The sequence below is a fragment of the Balaenoptera ricei genome, chromosome 18, assembly GCF_028023285.1.
Source record: "Balaenoptera ricei isolate mBalRic1 chromosome 18, mBalRic1.hap2, whole genome shotgun sequence".
In the NCBI taxonomy this organism is placed as follows: Eukaryota; Metazoa; Chordata; class Mammalia; order Artiodactyla; family Balaenopteridae; genus Balaenoptera; species Balaenoptera ricei.
In genome coordinates this window covers 22,670,596-22,681,894 of record NC_082656.1, presented here as the reverse complement: position 1 = coordinate 22,681,894, position 11,299 = coordinate 22,670,596, and the positions used below count along the sequence as shown (strand labels likewise).

Below are 11,299 nucleotides of genomic sequence, written 5' to 3'. Positions count from 1 at the left end.
ACTGGTGTGGGAAAGGAAACTGTCTCATCTATGCCGTGGATCCATCTGGTGCCATGATGGGTGGGAGGAAGTGGAGGTCTACTTGCCTTTGTGCTGTACATTCACCTATGGCTCCTCAATCCATACCTAGTCTTCCCTTTGTGCTGTAAAATTCCCTTACAAGGACATAGAATTCCATTGGACCCTGCTAGCCAAGCAGCTTGACAGGGCAGGAAGAGTTTGGGGCAGGGTGTTGTGTATTATTGCTTCCTGGAAGAAACAGGATTCACAGGCCAACCCTGACCTGTGCCACCACATGCACCCCTCTTTGGTGTACACACGGAGGGATGGACAGAATGCCAGCACTGGGGCAGCCAAGGGCCCCAGCCATGCTCCACTGGATGGGGCTGCCTGGCTTTGGAAAGGGCCAAAATGGTGGCTAAGAGCACTGACCTTGGTGTCTGTCACAAGTGGTTTGCATGACACTTATCACCTCTTTACACTTGACCTGGCAACTTACTTCTGCTCTCTTCTCCTATAATGTGGGATGACACCTTCCTCACGGGGCCGGCGTGAAGAATAAATGAGATACTGTATTTCAAGTGCTTAGCACACAGTAAGCTCAATAACATGTAATAATAATAATAACAAATGGGTTCCATTTTCTTTTCCCCAAAAGGACGCTGCCAGTCTTCATGCTTTGGCCCAGTTCAATCATGTCTCATCCGTGAAGGAAAAAGCATAACTCTGCTCCTTTCCAACAGCTTGGATCTACAAAGCAAAATAAAACCCAAGAGGTAATAGAACAAGTTCAAGTTCTTTTCTTCTTTAAGGGTTCATATCATGTGAATGTTAAAAACAGGGTTAAAATGAATTAAGCCACCAAATTTTAGGAATCAGGTGTTAGAGTCTGGGTTTGGAACACAACCTCGAATGCCTACCTGGGCCAGGTATGCAACCAGATGAGAGAGGCATGATGGCAGCTGACAGCGTGGGCCATCCCAGAGTGGTGGGCTTCTGGCAGCTGGAGGCCCACGCCCCAGCTAAAGTCAACAGCAGCTCAACTCAGCAGCAGGTGGGGACTGTCATGCAGGAATTGACAGACTCAAGGTTGCCAGAACTTGGAATGATACCCGAGTTTCAGAAGGGATGTCACTAATTCACTTTTTTGCCCCAAACACTGTGTAAACACGTGTCTGAGAGCCAGCTCTGGTCAGTAGGCTTGATACAGCCCAAGGATCATCCGATGGTGACCTCTGATCCCAGCTGACTCCTTTTGCTCTCTGGGAGGAAATCCTTGGCCCATTATTCTCCAAAGCTCCAGGCTCCTGCGTCTGGGGGGTTTCCTTGCCTGGTATCCTCCTTGTGTGAAGTGGGTGCTGGAGAAGAATGATCTCCTTGGGAGCCGGACAGCTTTAGATGCCCGCTGCCAGTCCTAAGGCCTGCTGGTTATTTGAAGGTTCCAGCAACGTTTTGCTGTTGTCGTTGTTATCATTGAAGTCTGGGCAGGCTGGTGTTTTCCTTGGCGATAGAAGTTCCTCAGAAACTTAGCAGGCTTCTCCCTTATTTGTATCCAATCAATTCAATGTGTCAATAGCATGACCAAAAATATTTTTCTGGACAAGATAGTGTTATGATTTAGTACTTGGTCTCACCCACCTCTATCAGCTGAACGGTCAGCACCCGGAAGCCATTTGAAACCAAAGGCATCTACGGAGAGTCCGTACCCTTTATCCCATATTTGCTGAAGGGGTGGATCATCTTGTTTAACTGAAAGGTCCTAATGGGCCTTAATGGCTTTTTAGTCTTATTTCCAACTCTTTGGGCTCTAGAAGCAACAGGCTTTTCCAATACCAGACCACCCCAAATTTCTTACCTTTTCTTCCCCTTCCTTTCTACTTACAAACTGAGCTCACCTTTTTCTTGAAAGCCTTTGTCAAACACAGCAAAGAGCCACAGGTTACTAACTTTCTGACCCCTTAGAGCTACAGGCTCACTGGGCAATTGGGCGGCTTCTAAGGTAGCACAGGCAGCAGTTTTACAAAACGTGTTGCCGCTTCACAGTACGGGTCTCAATCTCAAGCCTCCAATCGTTTCATCACCCAGCCATAGTCAACACCACACATTTTGGTTCTGGCGGCAGCACCCCAGTTCAGCGTCTTCATTTCCATGTTAGTTGGTGTCAGTCCCTGAGGCAAGCAGTTTCTCAGATGCCTAAAGGCTGACACGCTCCGGCAAATGGCACCGTGCTGGCCGGTCCCAGGTTAGTGGGGTAGGACGCTCCAGTCACACACACACACACACACACACACACACACACACACACGTACACAGGCTGACAGAGCCTCTGTCACGTCCAAGGGCCCAAGGTCTTTCCCATCAGGTCAGCAGAAGGAGCACAGCAGACTGGGTTTCTTACGGCCAGGTGTTCATCACTTCAGCTCTCAATCCATTGACTAAAACTGAGTCCCATGTCACACCCAACTTCAAGGGGCTGGGAGGTGTAATTCAGCTGTGTGTCTAAGTAGAAGAGGAAATGGGATCTAGGAAGACCAATTTGTCCCAATTTGCCTGGGACTTTCCTGGTTTTAGCACTGAAAGTCTCACTTCCCGGAAACGCCCTCAATCCCTGGGCAAACCAGTACAGTGGGTCACCCTAATGTCTCCACCTCTCTCTCTTCTTAAGGAGAGAAACTCAGTCTTCTGTTTTCTTGCTCCCCTAGTCTGCATCGACTATAAACCACTATCAGGGGATGCTTGAGTGTACTTGATTCAATAGGGCAGATTGTTTTACTGAAATACATGTTATTCCTGGCAATTTGGGGCATGTGTGATATAAGCTTGTAGCACACACATCTGCAAACACCATCTTTGTCCTTACATGAGTCAGTTATAAAATGTAGCGGAGGGGTTATACTACCCTGAGGAATTGCTACCAATTTAACAACAGTTCTTAAAAGAACTCCCAGAAATATTTTTGCTGAAGGATTCATCTGAAAAGGAACAGAGAAGGAGTGATTCAGGTATTATGTCACGTAAGGCAAATTTTGCCAGAGAACAAAGTGCTTCACTTCTCTTACAGGCAATACTTGAGCTGCTCTTCAGGGCAAGGGCTCTACACTACCTTCTAGTAAAATGAACAAGCCACAGAAGGTACTCAGGAAACGTTCTCTGAGTAAATTCACACATAGCTTACCAGACAGCCTGTGCCCATTTTCTCTACTCAAAAAAGAAGAGGTTTGATTTTGTTTTATTTTGTGCTGAAGGGATGAGTTGCCATTTAGGGCAGGAGTCTAGTTCTTGAGGCAGATCTAGAGAGTAGGGAGCGGAAACTCGCAGCCTGTGGGCCAAATCAGCAGAGTAGCTGTGCTTTTGTTTGGTCTGCACGGTGTCTAAAAATCGGGAATTTTCAGACACAGCCTGGGTTTCTGGATCTTGAAAAATGCGAAGATCTGGCAACACAGCGCCTGAGTTCCCACCCAGCAACAACCGCATGGAGCTGAGGAGCACAGGCCCCGTGTGTGTGGATGGAGCACACTCTCCAAGGCCACAGTCACTACCACTTCCTATGGTCCCATCTCACTTCACTCAGGGGGCTTCTCTGTCATACCCTACAGACATCTGTGTCCAAAACACCTGGATTAAAGGACAGATTTATATTGTAACCGTGTAGTCATTTTTGCACTCTTTAAAATGACCACTGAGGGCTTCCCTGGTGGCGCAGTGGTTGAGAATCTGCCTGCCAATGCAGGGGACACGGGTTCGAGCCCTGGTCCGGGAAGATCCCACATGCCACGGAGCAACTGAGCCCGTGCGCCACTGAGCCCGCTCACTAGAGCCCGAGCCACAACTACTGAGCCTGCAAGCCACAACTACTGAAGCCGGCGCGCGTAGAGCTCATGTTCCGCAACAAGAGAAGCTACCGCAATAAGAAGCCCATGCACCACAATGAAGAGTAGACCCCGCTCGCCGCAACTAGAGAAAGCCTGCACGCAGCAACAAAGACCTAACGCAGCCAAAAATAAATAAATTAAAATGGCCACTGAACCTTTTAAAACAGCTGTTGCTAAAGCCTGATTGCTAATCCCAGTGACTTTGGTCTGCCTGGCCTTCCATAGCACTGTTTTACCTAGAACTTTTTTCCATAAGGAAATTAATAATTTAAGATATACATTCCACCTGTAATTGTGTATTTACTTCTACCAATATGACTTTCAAACATGAACAATTCCCAGTAAATTCTTTCTGACTTATGTAAATCAAATAGCTGCCTTAAGTATTATCTTTTTAGATACAGAAGAAATGGTCCATTTCTGTCCATATTCTAAATGGCATTTTTTAATGTGTGTTTTTGTAATAAAATTTTAACAGCCACCACTATTATCCATGCTAAATAAAAGCTATTAGAAAATAAAACTGCCACAACTTTATTCCTGAAAAAAATACAAAATTAAATATATATATAAACATAAACAAGAGGATGAATGACTCAAAAATAAGAGAAAGGCTAACATTTCTTGAACCTTTGCTCTGAACCCATGTCTCTGTTTATGGCTTTCCAGCATTACACTTACAAAAAACCCTATGGAGATAGCATGCCCCCATTTTAACATGAGGAAACAGACCAGTTAGTAAAGGAACCTGCCCAAGGTCACTTAGCTAGTAACTGGCAAAGCTAGGATTAAAACCAAATTAATTTTAGCCCCAGAAGTTAGATGAACAAACAGAACAGCACACTCTCCCCAAAAAGTTCCAATGAAATAAAGTCATTGGAAAAAGCAGAGGACTGTAGCATCTTATGGCAGGACAGAATCTTTGTGATCTGATCCAACTCCATATTTTACAGATGAGAAAGTGGGTCTGAGGTCCCATTCAAAAGGTCAAAGAGCTAGTTACTGCAGGGCCAGGCCTGGCAGCCAGAAGTCTTCATCCTCGGCTCCGTGGCAGGCAATTTTATCTGTGAAGGAGGAAACTTCATTTTCTCTGTCTCCGTTTCTAATCTTTAGGCCATGACTGCTGCGGGAATGCAAGTTGACGGCTAAAAGCAGTCAGGCTCCTGATAGCTTCAACTACTTATTTTACATAAAGTAAGGGCAGAGCAGTGTCTGAGGAAATTAAGTTTTCATTTCTAATTTCAGTTGTAATGCACTTTTATACATTTCTTGTGTCAATTTAAAATTGATTCTGGCATTACGTATTGATCACATAATGAAAAATAGATTTTTGCTTTTAAACTATGCAAAAACAAAAAAAAAGCACAGAATTACTGAGTTTTGAGCATTGTTAATTTGAAACAAAAAGCAAACATTCATTAAAATCACGTAAAATTCCTTCTGTCTCTCCTTCCCTGAATGGCGGTCTCTCCTGCTGCAATTGCTGATGTCAGGAACACCCAGTGCTGGACAACATTCTGTCCCCCTTAAAAATCTCTCCCGCTCCACATAACGTAAGTATGATATAATCAATTACATAACAACCCACAGGCCAACAAAGGCCTAATCAGGCCTGTAAGCAGATAGTAAAATGCTTTTTAAAATTACCTTAGGGCTTCCCTGGTGGCGCAGTGGTTGAGAATCTGCCTGCCAATGCAGGGGACACGGGTTCGAGCCCTGGTCTGGGAAGATCCCACATGCCGCGGAACAACTGGGCCCGTGAGCCACAACTACTGAGCCTGCGCGTCTGGAGCCTGTGCTCCGCAACAAGAGAGGCCGCGATAGTGAGAGGCCCGCACACCGCAATGAAGAGTGGCCCCCACTTGCCGCAACTGGAGAAAGCCCTCGCACAGAAGCGAAGACCCAACACAGCCATAAATAAATAAATAATTAAATAATTAAAATTACCTTAAATATCCTTAAATATAAGTCAATCACTTAAAATGTGTTTAGTAATTACTAAAATTAACATGTACGGAAAAACATCTTTTGATTCTAATAATTCATTCGTATTTCACATACAATATTCAGCCCCCAAAAACGTCATGGGAGTGTCACATTTTTAATATAAAGGCCCCAAATTCCTTTAAATAATGAAGAAAGTTCTCCCTTATCTTAATAATACATTGACATGACACTTGTCAAATTTCCTCAATTACCACCTTTGCTCTTGAGGATATTCATTAAAAACCTAAAAGATGAAATGGTTAAATATTTCGATTCAGTATTTTTTTTTTAAAGGAAATGAAATTACTGTATTAAGTATCTCTTTATTTAAGTCAAAGTTATATAACCTTCAAACAAATACGACAAAGATTGTTTTAAGTCTTCTCCAAATTCCCCAAACCATCTTCATGGCAACCGCCACCTCCCAAGGCCGTCGGCAGTTTACCGCTTCAACAGGAGATGGGTGGCCCCACCAGTTACTTTGAGCTTCGTAACACATGCACCCAGTCCAGTTCTTTTTGGGGAGCTCTGATGTTCCCTCCATCCACCCATCAATCTCTCAGCAGTTCTACATCAGAGAAGTGAAGGACTCAGAAGAGACGAGTCCTGTCCTGCAAGGGCTTCCGTAAGCCTTAGAGCTGGGGAATACCTGACTCCCGCTGGGTGGAGGGGCGGTTGCTGAGGTGCAGGGGCAGATTGCAGAGCTGAAAATCCACCCTGCCTGCTCGCTGGCATGGCTCCTGCAGCAGAGTGGGACCCCTCAGGCTCACTTCTCAGGGGCCAATTTGCTTTAGGATTCCATCATGTTTTGAGTCTTGACCTATTTTATAGTCTTAAGGAATCAACTGGGAGGGACTCCCTTGCTTATCTGGTCCTTCCTTCCTCAAACCCAGAAGAGGAAACCCCTGGAATTATCCTATCTTTTCTTGGAAATTCCCAGGAGCTGGGAACTCAATCCACACTAGGAAAGACACCCCAACTTAGGGTGACAGAGTTCTTAAAAGTGGAAATCAGCTTCTCTAACTCCCATCTTCTGATCCTAGAGTTGCTTGTTGGGATTATACACAGAGTAAGGTTCATTCCCCTAAGCTGGTAAACATTGAGAGATTAAAACTTCCACGGGCTCCTAGAATTTTAAAACCACAGAGGAACTTAAGAGATTCTCTCTTTCAACAATACCCCACATTAGCCCTGAGCAGGGGAAGCCACTTGACCGGGTCACACAACTAGTCTGAAGAAGTAAGCTCTTGCCTCTTTCATTATGTCTCTTCCCTTACTGCCTGACAGAACGCAACGTCTGATTCGTTTTACTCCCCCAGTCATACCACTAGCACCACTACTTTGCCCAACCCTTTCATCCCCCTTCAGGATTTTACTAGTCGAATTGTTTTAACTTTATCTGGAAATAGTTGTGGAAATGACTGCGATTATTATAGTTAACACTATAACATGGAAACACTGTTTTATCAACATTTTATATGCTTTATTGAAAGTTGACAAGTGCAACAGTTAAATACAGTGACACCTTACAACTGTGTAGAGAACATGCACAGAAACATAGGCAGGTAACTACTATACAGGTAATATGCAGAAACCCCTACTGGGAAATCCATTTCATTAGCTAGAACTGATCATATTTCAAAGTATTCAACCAGCTCAATCAAAAGACTTCGGTGAACAGGGACTGACTTTAACATATTCAGCAGCTAGAAGATTTCAGATTACACAAAGTGACCAACTGTGCCAAATTCTTAAAATCTCTTTAGGTAGGTGTGTTTTTCTTCATGTATTATTTTTCACGTAGATCTCTATATAAAAGACAACCCACACCTCTTCAGACAGCCAGTGAAACATCTAAATTGCAATCTGTACACCCTAAATAGTCGTTACAGTCCTCTATTGTACAAAAGTTACACTACATACACAAATATACAATAAGCAAAACAACCTTCAGGGTAAGATAGCCTAGATCCCAGCTACCTGTCACCGTTCAGTCACGCTAATAGTTTTGTGTCATCCACTGTTTTGAAAGAGGCACAGTACTATTGGTTTTTATGAATGTTGGTGACAGTCGTCATCTGTACAGTGAACTATGTTTCTCCTCATCTGAGGTGAGACTAAGCTTCACTCTTGACTTTCACCTCCCCGTCCAGTTCCTGGGCGGGGGGGGAGGAGAGAGAGGAAAGTCCAGTGGTGCCCCACTGCTTCGGAACCCCGTGGAGTGTACCACGTGCAAGCAGGAAGAACTCTTGGCAGTGGGGGGTGGGGAGCAGGGGAGGGATGGAAAGGCACACAGCTCCTCAGCATGAATGAAACCATTTCTCACGGATCTGCCAAGCTGCATGAGGTCCCAGTATATCCATGCTAATTCTCTCATTAACCTTTAATTCACCCAACTTAAGAAATTTCTTCAAGCCGAAAGCTAATGAGTGTTTAATACTGGAAAAAAAGAGATAATGGCATATGTCAGTCTCACGTCTCTTTTGCAGCGAGCAATGAAATGGGTGACGGTGGACGCGGACGCCCCCCAGTCCATCTTCTCCGGTCGGTTCAGTTCAGACAGCAGCAGCCAGTTCCGCGGCGGCACAGGAGGCTACGCGGTTGGTCCTGAGCCCTGGGACGCTGCCTGCGCTGGGGGCTGTGTGGTCCCCTGTGGCTGTGTGTTGGCAGCGGGGGAGCCAGTCTGCAGCTGAGCCTGGAACTGGGCAAGCTGCTCGGGACTGGCCAGTGTCTTCAGCAGATTGTTTTCCTGCTCCAGCTGGGAATTTTTCTCTATTAGTTCCTTGATTTGCTCTTTGAGGACCTCCACTTCCTCTCTAACCGCATACATCAAATGGCTTTTCACCAGATCCTGAAAGGGAGAGAGAGAAGAGGAAAAAAAAGGTTTAACTTTCTCTTTACTGTTCCCCGCACTCTGAATTTCTAAAGCATCATTTTGCGGGGCTCTCCCTAACCATTTACGTATCCTGCCTTTAGAGCTCATTTAACAGGCCCTAGGAGAAATCTCCGGACTACAACCACAACTGTACAATACTTCAGTTTAACGTCTAAGTCATCAAGCCTTTTTAAAGCCTTTGCTTTCCTTGCAGCCGTTGGCCAGGAATGCTTACGCTCAAGTTTCCTATTCGAGATGGCAAAATGCACTGGGGCTCTGGGGCTCCGTGCAAAAGCCCGGCCCAGGGCTGTCCAGCCCCGGAGCAACGGTAGCCGCGTCCCCGCCCCCAAGTCCCTCCCTCCGCCCGCCAGACCGCCTCCCTCAGCACCGGCTGCAGCCAGTTCCTACAGAGCGTGTTGCCGCATTTTCCTCCCTGCCCCCATCCCCCCCTCCCCCCCTCTTTCGTGATTAAGCTGACATCACAGAAACCTGGGCAGCCGTTGCAGCCAATGGGCGCTCGAGTTATTTATAGCTCCGAATTAAAGGTTCGGAGTTTGCCTAGCAACAGTGGGCAGAGAATCCCGTGAGAAGAGCCACAGGCGCTGCTCCAATAACAAAGAACGGCCAAGGCGGAAATAAAAAATAGGAGAAAACCAGGCGCAGGCTGAGAAGGCGAAACTTTTCTCCGGTTCTTCTTCATTGTGCAGTAGCCTCCATCACTGGGGATCCGTTTGGGCCCGGTGTAGGAGGCCCCTTCCGGAGATCCCCACTTCTGTGGCCCTCCCCCCTCCCGGCTCCCCGGTAAACCTTAGGATTCCTAGTAAAGCCACATCACTAGAGATGAACCCACGACCTAAGGACACGCCGGGCCAGCGCTTTCCTAGCAATTCCCCAGCAAAAAGGGGAACCTCCGCCAAAATCCCGACGGCTGTGGGAAATCGGTCCTGGAAAGAACATCGAATACCCTCAGGGCCCCTTTCTCTCTCCTTAGCAGCTGTGGTATGTGGCTTCATGCTAGCAGAATGGAGACAGTGCCGGCATTTCTAAATGTATGGAGAGCAATCATCAGTTTAACTATGGATGCGCTTGTTCCATCCCAAGACACCTCGCTTTTTGTACTGTGCCCACATTTAGTACAAACGATTTTTAATCAGTACATACCATAGCTTGCTCGATTTTGTTGTCAATAGCTACCACACTTGCACCAGAAGAGCTGAAAAGGAAAAAAAAATCGATAAATGGAATCTATCTTAAGCATCCAAGACAAAAAGGATTTCCCAATTCCGTGATGTTACTAGCATCATTTTTTCAATATTCTTTAATGCTATGTAATACATCACCCTCCAGAACACACCAGCCACTCTTTTACTAATGAATATCCAGACATTTCCCAATTTTAGTCAGCCACAAAGGCTAAGTTACATAATGTGGTAAAAGCCTGTTCTCTGGCCAGACCTGCAAAAAGAAGGCTATTCTGAACATTTCAAAAAGCAACATCCATGTCACCGTAGCCTCTCAGCAATGGACAAAGGAATTCGCCAGGCTATCTTTCACCTGCATTATTACAAGTATCTCACGAGTAAATTTTTAAAAACTATCCCGGCCGACATTTACCTATTGTCAAGTCTCACAGAGGCGTTTTCAGTCCCGAGCAAGGACGACAAGAAAGAAATTGAAAAATGTCTCAGTTGGTAAACTCCTAGATCCATCGCCACTGGTCTACACCATTGGGATTTCATGCAATTGCAGCCAAAAACACCCTCGCAGAAAAAAAAAAAAAAAGAAGGAATACTAGCAGCCTTGTTTGAGCTAGATAAAAATCTTCTGGCTTTATGTAGCTCAGGGAGAAATAGAAAACAGCAGCCCTAATTGAAAGAAACCCGGCTTCTGGGGCTTGGCGATTCCGGGAAGATGTAGATCCCACTACCGTGCGGAGAAGGTTCCCACGTCGGCAGCCGGGCTCCACCAGGCTCTAGACTAGGACTCCCAGTCTCCGTGCAAAATATATGCAGGGAAGGGCCGCGCCGATTGGCCAGCACGCCGCTGGAACCGCCCCCTTCTCCCTTCCCCGCCCTCCTCCTCGCTTCCCCGCCTTCCTCCCCACCCCCACCCCGCCCCCAGCACGGCGATCCGCTCCTCGGGTGGGCTGGCCCAGGCCGCAGTCTAAGGGGCTGGGGTGCAGGCCGCCAAAGCCTCCGTGATCAAGGAAAGATGGGGCAGTGCTCCGGCAGAAAACGCCGAGGGGCTCCGAAAAATACGATTGGGAACCCGCACGTGCTTACGTTTAAGGGAGCCAGACCCAGTCTCTGGAGCTGCCTGTCCCCGTGGCTGCCGAACGCGAAAGCTGCTTATTTGCAACCAGACCCGTCTGAGCTACTGGGCATGCCCAGTCCCACCACTAAAGACTTGCAGGAGCCCGAGTGTCTCGATTTCAATTATCTCGTTCTTACAGGCAGCAGTAACTGGAGGATTTTACAGGCAGTTTTATTTATAAGGATAACACCATACTGTAATAATACTTTTTTTTTTCTTAGCCAGTGAATTTTAGAGGAAAAAAAATCACATT

The 11,299-nt window shown here is 46.3% G+C and overlaps 1 protein-coding gene across 3 annotated transcripts in view; it reads right to left on the bottom strand.

The window, feature by feature from the left end:
• Positions 1–7,319: 7,319 nt before the first annotated feature.
• Positions 7,320–11,299, bottom strand: part of TSC22D1 (TSC22 domain family member 1) — a 129,668-nt gene continuing 125,688 nt past the window's right edge. The window contains exons 1-3 of one of the 3 annotated variants that reach the window (XM_059902461.1): positions 11,016–11,060; positions 9,895–9,946; positions 7,320–8,709 (exon numbers count right to left, since the gene is read on the bottom strand). In XM_059902461.1, the coding sequence (XP_059758444.1) occupies positions 8,452–8,709; positions 9,895–9,897 (261 nt within the window). In that variant the 5' untranslated portion in view covers positions 9,898–9,946; positions 11,016–11,060 and the 3' untranslated portion in view covers positions 7,320–8,451. Of the gene's footprint in view, positions 8,710–9,894; positions 9,947–10,347; positions 10,723–11,015; positions 11,061–11,299 lie in introns of those variants that run through there. The other 2 variants (XM_059902459.1, XM_059902458.1) reach the window with 2 other exon arrangements.